Genomic DNA, 19,440 nt, shown 5'->3' on the forward strand with positions numbered 1-19,440 from the left:
AAAGTCATGGAAATCTTTTGGTCAAAATGTGTATGAACCCTGAAAAAAGAAAAGATGGATGCTCACTGCCATGAACAATAGTAGCAGAGTTATCTTAGTCATCTGGATAAGTTGTTTTTAAATCTATTCAGTGATTGTTCAAAGGCTCCTGAAATATATCTGTTCAAAAGAGATACAACAACATTCATCACTTTTTTCAACAGAATTTATAGAAATGTTGCCAGCACTACTGTGAGCGGAAGAGAGGGGAAAAAAATACACAATGTAATCATTTCTTCTGACAGTATTTCATCTCTCATCATGCAAACAGGAGAAGTATTTCATTCACTTTACCAACTGCAACAAAAAAAATGGTAATTTCTTACCAGCCCACCAGCATACCAGCCCATGTAGGTGTACAGTATGATGAAGAAATATACGTTTTTACCAAGCTATAATTGTATGAAATACAATTCAACTGAAACCATATCAAGTAAGTCTGAAGAGAAAACTCTATCAAGAAACACATGCGCAAAGATTGGCATCAAACAGTATTAGCACCGCCATCTACCTTAAACTATCAAACGTGTAACGAGATGATATATTTATGTTATAAGATACCTAAATAAAGTTGACATATGTAGAACCTAGTAATCAGAGTGCTGAAGTAGAACACTCTCTTTTATTTATTTTATTCACGATGGATTTATTTATTTATCAACCAACACTCCAGTCCAATAGGGGGCTGTAATGCTCCTATTAAGCAGATTACTGCCACTTAACTCAACCGAAGAAGAAGAAGAAAGAGAGTAACATGAGGGTAAGTTCTAAAAGGAATAAAGTGTTCAACCTGTTACTAAATAAAAACGTTTTAAGAGTGCAAAGGCACGCTGTGTCGTGTAGCCTGCAGTTGCTGTGCCGTCAGTTACCGAACAGCACGAGGAGGGCTAAAGGTAGCGATTACTAGCTCGAGACTCCTTTTGGTAACATCCCCATAAACTAACCAGTTGTTGAGTGGACTTTTCACAGATTTTTTTGTTTTTGCTGTTAAACGTGGAGGCATGCATCTGAACATGATCAATTAATTGTCATCCAAACCTTAGGTCAAGCAGTTGTCAGCAAATTATGTAGCAAATACAGTCAGAATAAATTAATAATATCAAATAAGTTGGAATTTTCTATGCAACGATAGTAGGCTTGGTGTTTAACAAGCAAGTGTTTTAAGTATGAAAAAAAAAAAATCTGCTTGTTTGTTCACTTTATTGTAAAGAGAGGAATTTTTGGTGCGTTCATACTGCCCATGTTGGATGTCCCAAAAATGTTCTAATAAATTCATAGAAGGTGATGGAGGGGAGTGGGATGTGAAATACTTTTGAGTAGTCAGTGTCTTACTTGGTGAAGTATATCTGCATAACATAGACCCTGATTACCCCGGATCTACAAACATGCCTCTGAAATCAATAAGTGGGGTACAGTCAGAATGAATGGATTGTTAATCTCAAGCCTGGCTGCTTTGTTTTTGTTTGTTTTTCCATTTTTGCCTCGTACCCACCAATTAGCTATCTCGCCCCAAATGCAGTAAACTGATATTTAGAGTTGTTTTGAAGTTTTATCTTCTTTTAGCCTGTCTCCCAATACCAGCATCCCATCACAGTGCTGCCGTGTCTTAATCAGAGTCGAGGAGGAAAAAGGCTCACCTCGTTTGTTTGATTCCCGCCTCCTCGATTCCTCTCGCCTCCATTCAACTTCTGAAGGAGTCGTGGCACATCAGTCCTACACTGAAGGAAGTAAAAGTTAATATATGCTCTGTTACACGAAACTAAATAATGGTTTTATGATGCAGCTGTGTCACACTTCATATTTAACTGGCATTGGTTTAAAATGGTGGCTCTGATGAAAGGGTGTCACCTCTCGAGTGTAGGAATCAAGCATGTGCAAACTGAGAAGTAAGGGTACAGAATTGAAGAGGGCATTTGTAGTTAACCTAAAGCAGGTGTGCTTAAGTCCTCGGACAAGTTGTTAAAGCAAATTACAAGTGCATCAGAGAGTAAGCAGAAGGGGGGGGGTTTGTCCCAGTAAGTGTGCAAAATCACCGCCTACACCACACTATCTAATCCCAAACTTAAAAGGTTTTTATTTAAAGTTGGCTGAAAGTTCATCCTTATTTAGACAGCCTCAGGGTGTTTTAATGCTCATCTGAGGCATTTCATGTTATGTGAACTATGGCAAATAAATTTCCATTGGTGGGATGTTATACGCCCCGCTATCAGATGCGACTTCTCTTATCTCTCATTTTAGTTCTTACTTGCTTTGTTCTGGAGACAGAAAAATGGACGCGCAGGAAGATGTTTTTTGCTCATCTGAGAAGTTATCGTCCTCTTTTAATTCATAATCTGTCTTTTTTTCCATCAGGGAGCTGCTTCTTCGTGGTAGGCTCAGTGGAAAATCCTGCTGTCCTTGATGGAAATTAACAATGCTCATGTTGTTGGGGGACAAGCCACAACTCTGCTGATGGCAAACTCGAACAGACCATCTCTGTGCTCACCCAGAACATAATCTTCTTCTCCTACGTGGCCTATCAATCTCCTGAACTTCTGAAGATCGCCAGCGCTATGTCCCATCCCTTTTATACCTCACTTGCTTCTGGGAAACAAAGTTTCCATCGAGGGAATTATGGACCCTTCAGTGGACAAATGCAGAGGGACCCTCATGGGCCATGTCCTGACCTTGTACCTGGGTCCAGTTTCAGCTTATATGGAGCTTCATCTACAAGCTCTACCAACTTAGGGGGAGCAATTCCTCAGCAGCTAGTTTTGCCAATGCAGGACAAATCTGTTGGCCATACGGAGTCCAATCAACCCAACTATACTCCAGAATCAGCTGCAAACATCCTTCAGAGCTTTGGACTTGAAAAAGAGGACTTGGAAGATCTCCTCTCTTACCCTGAAGATCAGGTCACCCCTGACAACTTGCCTTTCATCCTGCGGCAGTTTCGCGTTCATAAAGCCAGAGGAGCAACAACCGCTGTTCAATCGGTGCTCCAGTCGGATGAGATTGGAAGGACCAGTAGAGCTGATAGTTGTGGAAGTGGAGGCATGTTAGAGTGGGGCGCTTACAGTGCCAATAGCTTCAGAAGAGAGCCAATGCAAAAAAGTACAGCACCCGATCAGTTGGGCTCTGAAGTTTCCAGGTCTCTTCCTGTGAAGGAGGCCGAGCCAGACTGCCTGTTAACATCAAAAACCCAACCATCCTGTACTGTGGTCCATGGCGTTTGGGCTGAATGTCCTGGCCTCGTGCCCATTGGCAGCAATGACCACACTTGCAACGAAGGTGAAAGTAAAACCCGAGGGAAAAGATCAAAGAAGATGAGTAAGCAGCCAACAAAACAGCTGCACACGCAACAAAAGGCGAAGCGAAACACTCTGCTGAAGCACGGGGAGCAGCAACAGAAGACGTCAGCGTCACAAAAGAGGAAAAGTTTGCGCCCTCAAGTTTTATCTGCTGCAAACCCTGCTTCCCCACCTTCTCTCATCCCGACGACTGTCGATGTACCTGCGGTGTCACCCAATGTGATGAAGACCACACACGTGCCACCTGCCGGCAGGCAGCTTCCAGCTAAGGTGGCAGTTTCCAAGGGTCTGCCAACGCTGGCCAATATTCATGACTACGCTGCGGCCGCACCAAGAGTGTTTCCACATACCTGCTCTCTGTGTAACAAAAGATGTGCTCTCATGAAGGTAAACACGAGTGAACAGCTACACTCTGTTCTCTCTCCATTTAAGAAATGCTTTTCTTTTTCATCTCTTTATCTGACTCTTTTCCTTTTTTTTTTTTTTTTTCTTTTAAAGCAAGTTCTAATTTTGGTTCTTTCAAATCTTTTTTTGGTCCTGGATTGTAAGTATTGGAAGTAACTGTTTATCCCTCTTCACACATGTTTGATGTATTCTATACTAACTGTTTCATGACGTCGCATGATGCCATTTGCCGCTAAATATTTATCATCCGAAGGGTTGCAATGTTTTCATAGAGTCAGACCAACAAAATGCTATTATGTCTTATCTAATATCTTAGATAATGTAATATATCAGATATTACTATCTGTCTTTGTTGTTTTTCCTGTCTTGGGAACCACATCTCACAATGTGGCTCTCTTCTTTCTGTAATGTATCAGATTGTGTGTTTTGTCCTGATCCAAACCTGACTCCTGAGGTGACCTTTGTCAAACCTCAGGAAAGTTTGAGACTGCCAAAACCGAAGATCCAGACACAAAATATACCTTGGGTCTAGAAAACCATTTCTAATGTTGGTGTTTTACCGACAGTGTGTACTTCTGTATTTGTAATGATTCATGATAAAGACATGGCAGCCTTTAAATGAGCCAATCAGCTGCAATAAAAAATGAATGAATAAATAAAGAAAGAAATTAAGTGATGTCCACATTAATGCATCATTTTCATGAGCACTGTTTAACCGGAGCTATGAGCTGATTTCCCAGTCTTTAGCTTGGAAGTCGCAGGTGAACTTGAATGAAATAATCGTTGTAATCTTAACTTTTATGCCTGCAATGAAGTTCAGTGGAATATGTTTGCATTTTCATTTTTAAAGAATGGCCTTGGCGTCATTGAAACGGATGACAGTTGTGGTGACTTTGAGGACTCTGTTTGTTGTTTTGATCATTAGGTTTGGCTCTCGCACCAGAATACAAACCTTCACCTGGACAACTGCAGACTCCTCCGGAAAAAGTCAGTCCTTTCTTCTTTTAAACTTTTCTTTCAAACATCCTAATCTCGTGAGTGTTAACGAATAAACAAGGTCTACGATTCAGGGATTATGACATGCTTTAACCTTTTTCTTTAGAATTCTGTGTTCTGAACTGCTTCTGTTCAAGTGTTCCCACCTTATTGATAAGTGAAAGCAACTTTACAATCTGCTGAAGTAAAGGATCAACTTTGAACTATCGTCTTCAAACGCACACTGTACAGAATCTGCTGGAACTTAGTTCATTTAGAGTTAATGATACCTGTTTTTGTTCTATAGAAATCACAGGACTGGTGTGACCTTTCTGCACTTTAAGTAGCTGTGATAGATTTGATTTCTTTTGTTTTTCCCTCATAGACACCCAGAGTGGGATGGTGAGGTACGGCAATTCCTGAGGTGAATTTCTTTGTATTCAGAGCCCAACAAGTACCCTCCTGATCTTTGAAAGTTTCCTTTTCTGTTACTCAACTGTGCTTTTCTCGTTCACTGTTCTTTCAAGTGCTTTGGGTAAAAATGCAAAGACCTCGTCCTCAACTCGTGCCCGGACCTCCCGACGTGGTCACCAAAAAACCAAGCACGAGAGCCGCTCCGGCTCCCGAAGCCCACGCCGTCGCTCCTTAGAGGGTAGAAGGCACAAGGCCCACAGTCGTTCCTGCTCTCGCAGCCCACTTCGCCACTGCAGTTGGGACGAATCCCCCAGCAGTTCCCGTCCCCGTTCGCACAGCCCCCGCTGCCGTCGTGGCTCCAGCGATAGAAGAGAGAAACGCAGCAGCCGATCACCACACAGCTCCGGACGCGCTCACAGGTCTGTGTGTGTTTGGGGATTTTGATGTGAAATGACGCAGACAAAGGAGGGAAATTTAGCTCAACAGTGGATTGTGAAGTAGTCTGAATGTAGACTGTCATTTAACATTTAGATAATTGTCCTCTCTGCCTATTTTCCTGAATTTCTGCAGTGAAACGTTGTTGCTGTTTTCAACTCACGCGATCCGTTCCCTTACCCTCTTCTCTTAGGACGCAGTCTCGCTCTCTGTCCCCGTGGTACGGTCGGCCTTCCTCCTCTCGCAGTCGAGCGCGTTCCACGAGCCGTGAGAGACAACTCTCATCTGGGAGAAGAGATGAAAGACGGTCATCTCCAAGGGGGAGCTGCGAGCGACGGTCATCACCGAGTAGAAGTGACAAGGAAAAATCTCCATTAAGGAGAGGCAGTGAGAAACTATCATCCATAGGGGAATCACTCTCTCAACGAAAGAGGTTGAACAGGGTGAAGAGACTGGTAAAGAGAGTGGTGCAAACACCAGGTATGACAAATCGCAAACATTTTATAATCTCCATGTAGGCTAAAGTGCTACTTCTTCTGGTCTTCAAAAAAATAAAAAATACAATCATTTCCTACATTTTGTTTGCTTACATGATGTGGCTATTGCTTCCACACCATACCACAAAGTTATTGACTGGTTCCCTGAACTCACTCTTTTGTCCATCACTGATACACCCGCTAACTGCAGACTCATCTGAGTACTTCTGGAGATACCAGGACCGAGTTGTACTTGAAGTCTGAAGTGTACGGAGTGGAGAGAAATTGTGAGAATTCGGTCCCCTGTGGTGCTCCAGTGCTGCTGATGCCTTTCTCGGACACACAACCCCAACAGGCGTGATGAATTTTGCTTAATATCACTGAAGAAATCAAAGACCGTGTTCCTAGCAGAGCTCTTTGCTTTGTCAGAATGAGAGTAGGTTCATTGAGGAAGATAGATTATTTGCTTACGGGAAGAAGACAGCTTTTTAGTTAAAGCACCCCTTCAGAGCTTCTGCAGCTTCCTGAGACCACAGGTTACCTCTAAACAATGTGTGTGTATAGGTTGAGTTGAGGAGAACCAGATTGGGATTTTCTTAAAGGACTGGCTGAGGAGCTTTATGCATCTCTTATATTTACACAGAATAAAGCCAACGTTTATATCCAAAGTAATTCAATTATTTATTGATTATGACGATTTTCCCCAATCAGTTTCCCTGCATGAGTCTTTATTTATTGATCACATAAAATTCCTTCAGTGACCAAGTAAAACCTTTTTCAGGCTTGAAAACCACAATAGTTTGACTCCCTGTGTCTTTGTTCTTCCAGCTGTCCAGTCTCTTTTACTGGCCGAGCTGGCCAAAATGACGTCAACATCCTTGCCATCCTCTTCCAAGGCAGCCAAGCTGGAGTCAACCACGAAGTTGCTGAAAGCGAAGAAGAGCAAGGCAAAGTCTACTGCAAGGCTTAAGGTTGATATATTTCTATTTAGCCAAATTCTCGATACGTCTTATCTGACAGTGACAAAAGTTCAAGAATCAACAGATATGCTTAATAGCTGCAACAAAAGCTTTCCATGCAGGCACATTTCTACAGTGCTTTCTCAATGAAATGCAGTCCTCTGGACTCACAGACTTTGGACAGCCATGTGTTCAACTGAAGCAGCCGGCTGAATTAGTTTGTCCTCCCTTGGTGTTTTTCCAGTACCTCAGGTAGTAGTTTTGTGATGTCAGAGACAGTGGCGCATGGATAGCTGCAAGTAGCTATTCTGTTTATCTGTATATTAGATACGGCTCCGTCTCCAAGCACAAGAGTATCTTTGACCTCGACACACGGCACAGTTATTCTGTCCATCTGCTGCTTTGTACCGTCTCTGTCTGTTACACTCAGTCACAGTTGGCTCTGACAGTGGTAAAAATCTGTTTTTTAACTTTATTCCGGGTGAGTTACGTATCCTCCATGGATACCAACAGCTTGCAGAGTCTTGGAAAAGACACGGTATCATTTAGCTTGAAGTTGTAAGTAGCAGTTTTTTCACCCTTTCCTTTGGAAGGAAATGTGGACTTCTTACCAGTGGATTCCATTGGGAGCGTTTCATGATTGTTTGGATTACTCCTTCGGGCAAGTTGAGAGGACTGTAGTCGCTGGCTGGTCGGATAAGTTGTAAAAAGCATGAAAATTATTCAAAAAGTCCCGGTTCACTTAAAGAATAAAATCATATCCAAGACTTGTGGAAGAAGAAGTAGAATGATTTAAAAGCGAATAAAGCAGGAAGCAGCAGGAGGAAGCAGAGACATTGACAAACTTTAACAATGACATGTCAGATTCATTATTTAAAATTCATTTTTAATTACAGTCTGTTGTATCTAAGAAGCCCCCTCCGACTTCTTCAAAAGAACAGAAAAAAACTTCTAAAAAGTAAGTATGCTTCAGTAGAGAGCTTTTTAACACTTGTTGAAGTTTTACCTTGTTTTTATCAATGTATTTGCTGCGGATATTCAGGTTTATTTCCTTTTTGTCGTTCATATAGTTTAAATGAGAAAAACAACAACATTGCTACCAGGTGCAGCCGTATCATGATGCATCAAAACTGTCAGATCTTCCGTTTCTCCAGTATTCACCCCACCGACCGCTTTTTACTCTCCTTCTTCACAGAAAAACCACTGTGCCTTCCAAGAGCACAACCAAAGCTGCTTGCACGAGAAAGACAAAAGCCTTGAAGTCGAAGCACCAAACGGGGGCAAAAACCAAACAAAAATGTAAGTTGGAGACTTCTTATTTAAAAAAAAAAAAAAAGAAATCCCATGAAAAGATTGAGAGCCAGTAAATGGGTTTGGAATAGGGATTCAGTTAGGATGTATTTTGCAGCAGGTTGTGTGTGTATTGATCCCAAATCCCACCACTTTTTAAAAAAATGTATTGATTGTTTTGTGCAGCATCAAAACAACCAGACAAGGCCATGCCCGACAGAAATGATACTGCTTCCGGAGCAGTCGTCCAGAAAGCAAAATATGACATCCCAGAGGGCAGCGCTCCGCCATTTTGGCTCTCCATGACAGCTGCTCCCTACTTATTACCAACTGCGATTCCTTCGTTCTACGTCCCAGGTAAAGATAAAAGTAATAAGTAAAAAAAGTAAATAAAACAAGTGACCGAGATCAAGTTACACTGTTCATTGTTGACTCCTAGATTATCTAACAGTCAAGGGGATGGATGACATTGAGGTGAGCAAATTTTTCTATGCACCCAATTTTCAGTTGCATATTTATCAGAATCTATCCAATAATTAATACTTTTTGAAATTTTTAAGTGAATTTTTTCTGCAAACTGATTTCAAAACGTTCCGTTAAGTTGAATTACTGCAAAAAATCATCAGTAATGGGGTTTTTTTTGAGTTACACAAGGAAGCTCATTGTGTAGGATTTTGTGATTTTTTTTTTTTTTTTTTTTTTTTTTTTTCTCCGCTCCCGTTGTCTTAAAAGTGAGCCTTTTATCTTTAAACCCTGCATCCTGCAGAAAGCGGCCCCTCGAGCTTCTATGTTCTCCACCATCATGTTGACTGGTTTGCCTGAAGGAGACTACACCTTCAGCAGCATTGTTAAGCTGGTGGGGCCATATTTCCCCAAACAGAACTATTGTCCTTCATTCCATAACGTCATCGTCTTCACAATGCAGAGGAGGGTAAGTTACGCTGTGTTTGCAGTTTTTGTTCATTAAATAAAGCTTTGGGAGGAATTTCAGGGGGCGTGCTGCCACACAAGAACATTTCCATTATTAAAGGCTGAGTTATACTTCTTTTAACTGCCCTTGCGCTTGCGTCTTGCGCGTATGTTAATGGCTCGAGACGTTTATACTTCATTTTGCTTTGTCGGCGCTTGCGTGTGCTGCGTGGCGATTCACCGCCAGGACAGTAGGTGGAGTAGCGGGTTTTTTCAATGACAAGCCTACTATGATGAAAGCAAATTCACCGCCAGGACCTCTTCGAGTGGATTCATGCTTCTTCTTCTTGTAAATAGCCGGTATTTTGTCAGATTTTCAACACCTTGGGGGTCTAAACGACTACTTTCTCGCCTTTAAATGTTTCAAATGTTGCTAAAGTTATATATTTACAGAGTTTATAGCTTAAGGGAAATCAGCTTTTCAGGCTGGCTGATTTGGGCTCGGACAGGAGTGAAGTGCACTGTGTGTAAACGCTCTGCATACTGTCAGATTGATGAGTATGCCGTTTTCAAGTAGTAGGCGGTTTCGAACACAGCCAGTGGCTTGTGCTTGCGTCTTGCGTAAAGTTTAGAAAATTGAGGTGACACACGCAAGCACGCAAGGGGGGGCTTGCAACCGCGCAAGGGCTTGCGTTGCGTCTTGCGTTGCGTCTTGCGTTGCGTCTTGCGTTACTGACTATAAACCAGGCTTAAGTCCTTAAAGGAGCAGTGTGTAGAATCCATTGACCCTACAGTGGTTTCCTTTGAAATGAAGTGGTCCATCTTCCATCTTGTGGTTCATGTTGTTAAATGGTTTACCTTAATCCAAACTGGAATCTACAAAAACTGTCCAAGAATATAGTCAAATTCTGGCATTTATGATTGTAATTCAGTAGATGGTAACAGTCTTGTGCCACCTCTCATTTTTATACATTTCCAGTAAAACAGGAGATGGTTGCAGCAATGTATTGAAATGTGTGCAAGCAAAAATTTAAATACAGTAAAAAAGAAAAAAAAAGGAAAAATACAGAACTCAAACTAGCTTTAAGAGTCAATATTTGGCATTTTTATTCTTCAACACAGCCTGAACCCCCTGAAACAAGCTTTCTTGTCATTTCTTTAAGTCGTCTTCAGGAATAGTTCTGCAGGCTTCTTGAAGGGCATCCCACAGCTCTTCTTTGGATGTCGGCTGCCTTTTGTTCCGTTCTCTGTCGAGATGATCCCACACTGCTTCAATAATGTTGAGCTCCGGGCTCTGGGAAGAACTCCATAAGAGCTGTTGCCACAGATTTTAAGTCCACTTCTTGTCTCATTTCTTGCAACTCAGGTTTTGGCAGGAACTTCCTTAAATTTTAAGGACATCACTTTCAGATGCTGTTCATCTGCTGCTAGAGATCTTTTTCAGGCCTGCCGCTTCCTTTTTTGTAGATGCAAGTAAATAAATGGGAACAAATTGTGTCTTCCTAACAGGCTCATAATAACAAAGTGCCTAAAGATTACATTTTAAAGTTTTTAACAAACAAAAAAAGACCCACATTCCTCTGAAAAATGGTGATCTCAGGACTATACTAAAATAAATGAGTGAAAAGCAGCCAGTGTCCGTAGAAACACCTTCTGAAAGCCTGGGGAACTGTTGCTCAAGACCACTTTAAAAAGTTACAAAAAGTCTGGCTGCTTGGAAGCTAAATATAAATGAGGGGATGGTTCAAGACTTTAGCACAAGATTGTATGTTGTGCATAAAATAGCCTAAAACCAAGACACGGAAAAAGTTGGATTTTAACAGTTTAAATCATTGCTTTTCCCTGGTCAATAATAATCATTGAAGGATATCATGCAATTCCTAAAAAAAAAAAAGAAGAAGAAAAAATGCATCTCCTGTCATTACTTGTTTCCCTCTTCTCTCCTTACCTTCAGGCCTTTGTGTATTTTGACAACTGGAACATGTGCTGCACATTTGCCCGAGATAGCATCAGAAATCCAGTTTTGGTCAGAGACAGCGTTGTCACCGTCCACTTCGTCTTACAGGACACACATCCTGGATCGAATGAGGTATGAAAAGCGTTGGGAGAGCAATGGAGAGAGCACTTGGGGCTGGTATGCTTGCCTCCTTTACTCAGATGAGATATTTGGGTCCCGCATCTGAAAGCCTAATCCAAACATTTTTCTTTCTCCACAAAGGACCGTTCTTTAGGGGAAAACACACACTGCAGTTTAGTTCTAATGTAGTCAGAATAAATCTGTTTTTAGGTTTACTTTTTTATTACATTGCGGATAAACTAGAAAAAAAACAGCTTTCTCCAGTTACAGTGGTGATGCGGCATCTTGAAAGTTTCTCGAACATGTCAAAGTTTTTTTGCTTGTTTGAATGTTTCTAATACTGAAGGGTTGCCTTTTGACATGACAGGTTTTCTGTATTTACGTGCAAGCGAATTTAACTCTGGAAGCTCAAAAGGCCCAAGTGCTACTTTTTAATATGTAGGTTTTATCCAAAGCTCTCCTTAATTCTGTCCACGAAACACTGCAAAACAACGCGAACACAAGAATTATATAAGAACAAAATTAAAAACTGGTTATCGGTAAATTCAAATAGAACGACGTTGAAAATATTCATGACATTGATGTGACATTCAAAGTCTTGTTGTTGTCTCTGCAGGTCAACCTCTACAGACATCTAATGAAATGGAGCAATGCTGTAAGTCTCTCGTCTTTTATGAAGGTCAGCTGTAAAGTGAACGCATTAAACGCTGAAGTTCGACCTTTTTTTTTTTTTTTGTTTTCAGCATGTCCGAGAGCTGGAGTCTTTGGAGGAGCGGCTTTTGTGCGTGAACATTACGAAGACATCTGTGGAGCTTGTCAAAAGGGTCTTGGAAGTAGTGGCGTCCATCGCCTCCTTTGTCAGCTTCCTGCCACTCGCCAACTATGTACGACAAACGCAACCGCGGTTTTAACATTTTACTGACACTATTGCCGCTGCAGGACTAATATAAGATTCTCGCAGACATTTTGGGGGCACCTTACCCAGGTTTGGGCCCTACTTTCCATTGCTGGAAGAGCATTTGCACACCTTTAAACGGATACTAATTTGACCATAAATGATACCCGGACTAAAATTAAACAAATGCATAGAAAACAGATCCACATTTTTCCTCATCCCTTTAGTTTCTTTTGGGTTTTTCCTTGCTTTATTTAACCAGAACCCCCTTTCAGTGTATAACATTCGACAAGAAGGGAGGTAAATCCGCTCATTTATGAAGCTCAGAACTGCTGAAGCATTTGTGGATGAACAGGAAATTGCACGTGTGACATTTTCCCAAACATGCCACAGTTTCTGTTTTGAACTTGAACATTAATTGTATTTTTTTATGTTGTCTGTGTCTAATGTCTTAATTCCGTCCACCTCTTTCAAACTATCTTTGTGCCTTAGATCTACATTGAGATGGCGGAATGCAGTGGTGTAACGCAGGTGGTGACACATCAGGCGATGCGTTCGAGGTTCACAGATACGGCTTGGTATGTGTGTACCTAAATCCGGAGGAAGACGTTGAGCATGGTGTTCCTGAAAGTGTGACATCTCCATGTTTTTATCTGACCAGCTCCTTTGCTTTCCTCTCTACAGGATGAACATTCGATATATGAGGCCGTGAGTATTTCACTCTATTATTGCTCATTGCAGAAATACACTGATTGCAGTTTCCCCCATGTTCAAATCCCTCACTAGTTCAACAGATGTAAATTGTTTTCATTTAACATTCAACTGTAAAAAGACAAAACTACGCCCCGGCTCAGTAAAGCTTAAGAACAGTCAATCAATCCCAGTATGACTCTGATAAAGTGCTGATGTAGGAGTCAACGAGTTTCTTTAAAGGAAAAATGCAAAGTCAAAGAGTCAAAAGGGCAAAATATCTACAAAGTATTTGCTAGTCAGCAAAGGCAGCGTAAAAATATGCTGGGGATCCTCTCTGGAAAACGATCGACGACTACTCTGATGGTGCTCTTTTTACACAGTCCAACTGGAATTCTTGGTTCGTTATCTTATCAAACCGGGTCCATACTCTGGGCCTACGTTTACCCCCATTTATGACTGGTGCTAATGGTGTACAGCTCACATTAGTTTGTGTGCACAGCATCCCTCCAGCTGGTCCGCAGGCATCAGAAACCATCTCATTCAAGGTTTCAGTTGGCTGTTGGCAAGGTGGTCGGGGGAAATTCAGGGGTTAACTAGTCGCCCAGGAGATGGCGAGATAAGTCAATATCTTTGTTGTTTAGCAATGGCCTCAACTCCCAGGCTAAAAACTAGCCAAGTGACAAGAAACAGAAAGTAAACTTCTGTTTTTGCAGCTTCTACAGTGTTAGGATTTCCTGTCTGTCAGTTTTAAAGCACTTTGGATCGCCTTGTTGCTGAAAAGTGCTATATAAATAAATTTCACTTCACTTAAATGACTATAAACTTTTTGTAATTTGATTTTTATTCTGCCATTTTCATTAAGTTATTTAGGAATGTATGAAGATTAGTTGATAATGGTCTTAACTGGTTGCCGCTCGACAGGAAGTAGAGAAAGAAAGTTGAGGGATTTGAACCTAAATTGAATCATAAGTTCAGGGACAATAGGGGATGTATTGGAAATATTCGATTTTTTTCTATATGGTAAAATGTTATGCTATTTTGTGATTGTATTTCAGTGTGCAGACCCTCAAACAAAGTTCACAAGGCTCAAATCTTATCCAAATAAACCCTAAACTGGACATAAAGATTGTGGAACAATCTTTTTCTTCTAAATCAGCTGCCATTTCTGAGTCTGTCACAACCAGACCGAGTTTCACCACTGCAAGTGATATGGCACCATGGAAGAACAAGGAGAAAGCAGGAACCGATGTCCCTGTGGACTCTGATCCGTCTTTCTCAGGTCATGGGATCCATTCATCTGCAGCAGCTGTACAGACGTCAGCTGACTTTAACCGAGAGGAGGCAAAAACCACAAAGAACCCAGTGGCAAAGGCTGCTGCAAAAACTGTTGAGTTGGAGGCGAAAGTACAAACATCAAAAACGGATGAATCTGAAGATGGGAACCAAAGCGGTAACACTGAAACCTGTTCACCTGAACCTGAAATGGATGCTTCATTTCCTCTGCGTGATGGCTTTGAAATATTGGATTTCGTTGTTGATCGGACTGAAAAAGAAGGCGATGACCAGAAACTTGAAACTCCCGATGATGACAAGACATCCAGTGTTGGCAGTGAAGCCACTGAAGATTCTGTAAAAGATGAGCCGGCGGCTACAGAGTCGGGGGCTAACAACGAGGAAGGAAGACTCAGTGGCGTGACAGCTGAAAGAGATGACAGTCCAACCGGGACAAGGGGCCCAATTACCAAAACATCCGATGGTGAAGCGAAGGAGGAATCTCCAAAGAAACGCAACAGGACAATTCAAAAGTACGAGACGCAAGCAAATAACCTCACACCAGGAAAATACAAAATGATAGATGAGGGTACTGTTGAAATGGTCCCTGAGTCAACAGATTCTGATGAATCAGTTCAGCTGACCTCAACGTCAGAAAGGTCGGGTGGAGGAAGCGTAGAGGACGGGACTGCATACGAGATTTTAGACGGGGGAGCCCCAAAAGAAACGACAATCATAACGGTATCAACCAGAGGAACCGACAAAAGAGCGGCTAAGAGAGATGTTTTGAAGGAGAAAACAAAAGATGGGAACCCGACATCACCTGCCAGTGATTCAAAGGAACAAAACGGGGAGAAAACTACGAAGAAAGAAGATAGCGATCCCACTAAAGAAAGTCCACCAACAAAGAAGAGTGACGTTGTAAGAGACACAACTGGAGAGGAACTATTAGAACTATTAGATGCTGCAGAAGAGGAGGTAGTTGAGGATGGTCGACTGACGAGACAAGAAAAGTCGAGGAGAGAAAGACCAAAACGAGGCGTTAAAATGACTAGAAAACAAACTTCTGCAGAAGCTGATGATACAGAAGCAGCAGAATGCCGGGTACTCTGCTTGGCTGATGATCAGCCTCGCGCAGACGAGTCCAAGAGTGCGAGAAAGTCAACAGTTTCTAACGATGACGGGAAGATGAGAAAAAGAGTTGGATCGCCCTTAAATGAGGTTGAGGAGTCTATGTGTCAGACTGTAGGTTCTTTGGAAGATGATCAAGTTCCAAAGCTGATGACTCCCACAGATGTGTCTGACAGAGGGACTGCAGGAAGAGGTAAGGCAAAAGATTAGATTACTACAAATGATCAAAGGGGAGGGCTGTCGCTGTTTCCAAAAATGTTGTTAGTTTTTTTGCTGAGAGGTTATCAGGGCACACATTGAGTTGTGATTATTCTCCCTGCTTTGGTCCAAGCGCTGACCAATGCCAGCGCTTCTGGCATGCTGGACTCACTGCAGTTCCAAAAGTATGACCTTGCACCTTTTTTCTTCAACACTGTCTGAAGGGACTCACTGCACACCATGCTGAGATATGCCCCGTTTTCACGTGTCTCTTTGTGAAATAAATACTTTTTTCCACCTTCTCTCCTACTCACAAACTCCCCTCCTTCACAAATAAAGCGTTTTGCTTCTGAAAAGAATATGCATTCAAAAGAGTAATACATTTGCATCACAAAATCGTATCTTCCGAAAAAGTTACACCTCACAATTGCTTGGCACTAGGTTGCGGTATCAATGCGCGCTGCAGCCTGCCGACAGCTGCGCCTGTTTCTCGGTGTTTACTGCTCGGAAAGTTAACGTAATCATGTCTGACTACGACACCGATGATGAAGACATCCCCTTTACCACAGAGCTAAAGGGATATCTTTATGAACCAGAATATACAGATGCCGAACTTCACCAGATGGAGTTAGAACGGGCAGAGAGAGAGAGGAGGGACAGAGAAGTGGTCCCAGCTGAAGTTGAAGCCACAGCTGCAGCTGTGAGAGACAGGGTGACCGACAAATGGTGAGTGCACTTGTTCGAAGCGCCCAGTAATGCCAACGGAGGTGGAGAGCTGGCCTGGGTCGCTTCTTCCAGTTAATTTTGGGAACGTGGAAAAAGGTCCAGCATTCAGGATAGCGGTGAAGTCTTTATGATTTGTGATGCAGACAGAAGCTGGTACACTGGCCTCTTCATCAATTGAAAGGTCTTGCGTCTGTGGCATGATGAGTTCCCATTCGTGGCAGCAGTAGCTCTGAAGTTCGGCATCTGTATATTCTGGTTCATAAAGATATCCCTTTAGCTCTGTGGTGAAAGTGAAGTCTTCATCATCGGTGTCGTAGTCAGACATGATTACGTTAACTTTCCGAGCAGTAAACACCGAGAAACAGGCGCGGCTGTCGGCAGGCGGCAGCGCGCATTGATACTGCAACCTAGTGCCAAGCGATTGTGAGGTGTAACTTTTTCGGAAGATACGATTTTGTGATGCAAATGTATCACTCTTTTGAATGCATATTCTTTTCAGAAGCAAAACGCTTTATTTGTGAAGCCCCAGCCAACTCACCGGACTACTTACTTCACCGCCAAAACGAGGCTCTAACTCAGCTCACAGGACGCAGCGGGGGGTAGGAAAATGTTCATAAATAATATTACTAGTATGGGATGTCGTACAGCTTCATGTCAAAAGAGGCGAACTATCCCTTTAAGGTGTAGAAATGATCACTTAAAAGCTAAAAAAATCTGAAAAACAAAGGGCAAGAGTTTAAGATTAGACTGTTGAGCAGTTTGCTGTTTAAATGTTAACTGCCGGCTCGGTTTCCATTTAAAGTCCATGTGAGGCAACTCAGGATGTTTCGAGTCTGCATGAGAAGAGAATTGGACATTCAGTGAACTCACGGTTCGTGTCTCCGATGAGCTAACATGTCAGTCAGCTCCAGGACATTTCTAAATGAAGTGGAAGGTTTTAGTGTTGATAAGAGTCTGAGACCTTGCTCCGATTTGTTGTTTCAGCGGAGGACATGATTGAAGATGAGGTGGGAAGGATTGAGGAGGACGAAAAGGAAGCGGCAACAACCAGGGGGAGAGGCCGACCCAAGAAGAGAACCAGACTGACTCCCGGTAAGACAAACGCATCTGTATCTGTGGGAGCTCTAAAGCGTGAAACCCCAGCTAATTTAGTGTCTCTACTTTCAGTGAGAAGATCTGCTCGAGGGAAAATGGTGAGCGCAAAACAAGAAGAGGGGAAAGAGTCCCTGCCTTCCCCTGCACCGGATTCCACCTCGAATCGAATCCAGCCGGATAGAGACACATCCGCACCACCGGGGGATGTCCAACCTGAGATGCAGAGCACAGAGGGAGAGGCGGCGAGTCAAGATGTTGAGGCTGCTGCTGCCAAACACCAGCCACAGTCCGAGTGTCCTGATAACCAGATACCAAACCGATTTGCGGAACAGGAGGAACACGTCAGAGCTGATCTTAATGGTAACTTGATCGAACGCACAATTTGCACTCACAAACTGATTGATATAAAGTATTTCTCTATCAGCTGTCTGGGAACAATGAAAGGGGCTTCTTTTTATGAAGATATTCAGTTTCCAGTAACATATAACAATCAATGGAATTTGAAAAGCAGCTAAATGAGACAATTGAGAATCTTTAACAGAGGAACCTCTTTGAATTTTTGCCTGGAAAATGATCAGTTGTCTATTACATTAGATGTGGAGTAAAAACTGATCTAGGCTTTAAAGATTTATGGATTACTCTTTGTTCTCTTACCCTTCAGTTGATACGAAACAAAGGGCGGAGCTTGCCGGACCCAGGGCGAAGCGATCTCATTCTCAGTCTTCTCATGCATCTGTCGACTTCAAACTGCCACCGTTCGACCCGAACCGCTCCTTCGGGGAGGAGTTTACAGTCCGTACGTTGGGGTATTTCTGTAAGCTCTGCTCCGTTTTCTACCTGATTGAGAACAGTGCGGAGGACCTGCACTGCTGCAGCGAAACGCACCGCCATAACCTGCTGGTACGCGCAAACACACGCAAGGATTCAACGCACACAAAAAAAAAAACCACACGCTCATTGCCCCTTCATCTTCTGTTTTTTCAGAAACATTACAAGAAAACGGCAGAGGAACAGAAACCTTCAAGAATGTCAACGCGGAGTTCTCAACGCGGAGTTTTGGACCAATTTCCACTTTAGATTTCCTGTGAAAGAGCCAAAAGGCTAAACTCACTTTGTGTCCTCGTGCCCCAGAATGCCCCAGAGTGCTCTGATTGGTCAGCTCCATAGCAGGCACCGCCCACTATTATGCGCCTTGCTCTTGTGAAACTTGAAATTCGTAAAAGCCGGTGGATGCAAAATTGGTCTAGTGGAAGATGAGTCATTGCTTTTTAAAGATAATTTTCCAGGAAATCGCAAAGTCAATACTTCTAAAACTGTCTTTGTTAGGCCAGTTACTGTAGCACAAGGGAAGTGAAATACAGATCGTATGAAGATCATTAAACGTCAAATCTGTTTTTATGGGGGTTTTAACCACTGATTGCGTTTTTAAATATGTGGAAAAAGTAAGATCCGATTCTACTTTCTGAGTTGAAGTGCCAGAGATCTTTAAAAGCCCGACGTTGATCTGTCGGCTGATTTGTGCAAACTCGGCAAGAAAAGTCCCGAACAGACTTTGTTTTTAAGCTTTTGACAGTGACGTGACAAAACTGCAACATTCCTCGAATTCTTGTGTGAAACAGAATATTTCAGTCACCTGTTCCTTTTTTTAAAAAAAAAAAAAATTATTTACACTGCTGCTCCAAAGAAAATCTAAAGAAATACTTTGTATTGGTTGTGTTGGGTTCTACTGTATGTGCAAGCGGATGTTGAGTATTACATTTTAAATCTGTCATTTTTTCATTACAATCATTGTCAAAAAAATAAAAACATTTTTGCAATTACTTGCAGTCAATTTAAACCAGATTTTTGTTCGTAAAATATAAAGCCAACATATCGAGAAAAATATGCACATTTTGTATTTTAACATGTTTCTCGGCTGGCCTGGGAACGCCTCGGGGTCCCCCCAGAAGAGCTGGAGGAAGTGGCCGGGGACAGGGACGTCTGGGTCTCTCTGCTCAAGCTGCTGCCCCAACAACCCGGTCCCCGGAAATAGCGGAAGATAATGGATGGATGGATGGATTTTAACAGCATTGTGACTGCAGTCCAATGAAAGCAGTGAAAGTGTACACTGCATTGTGACGTGGTTTTTGTTGAGTAAATAATTGGCCAAATTTTAATACCC

The 19,440-nt window shown here is 42.3% G+C and overlaps 1 protein-coding gene across 1 annotated transcript; it reads left to right on the plus strand.

Moving 5' to 3' along the window:
* The first annotated feature begins 771 nt into the window (after positions 1-771).
* On the plus strand, positions 772-19,053 carry LOC142369131 (uncharacterized). The gene is made up of 22 exons (XM_075451392.1): positions 772-799; positions 2,392-3,716; positions 4,660-4,721; positions 5,095-5,133; positions 5,237-5,542; positions 5,752-6,038; positions 6,863-7,005; positions 7,890-7,951; positions 8,189-8,292; positions 8,470-8,640; positions 8,723-8,757; positions 9,050-9,214; positions 11,147-11,281; positions 11,886-11,924; positions 12,013-12,153; positions 12,657-12,742; positions 12,849-12,872; positions 13,913-15,453; positions 17,169-17,276; positions 17,352-17,639; positions 17,941-18,179; positions 18,264-19,053. The coding sequence occupies exons 2-22, from the start codon at positions 2,592-2,594 to the stop codon at positions 18,354-18,356; spliced, it is 5,193 nt and encodes a 1,730-aa protein (XP_075307507.1). The 5' UTR covers positions 772-799; positions 2,392-2,591; the 3' UTR covers positions 18,357-19,053.
* The last annotated feature ends 387 nt before the right edge of the window (positions 19,054-19,440 follow it).

This window comes from Odontesthes bonariensis, chromosome 19 (genome assembly GCF_027942865.1).
Source record: "Odontesthes bonariensis isolate fOdoBon6 chromosome 19, fOdoBon6.hap1, whole genome shotgun sequence".
Taxonomy (NCBI): domain Eukaryota; kingdom Metazoa; phylum Chordata; class Actinopteri; order Atheriniformes; family Atherinopsidae; genus Odontesthes; species Odontesthes bonariensis.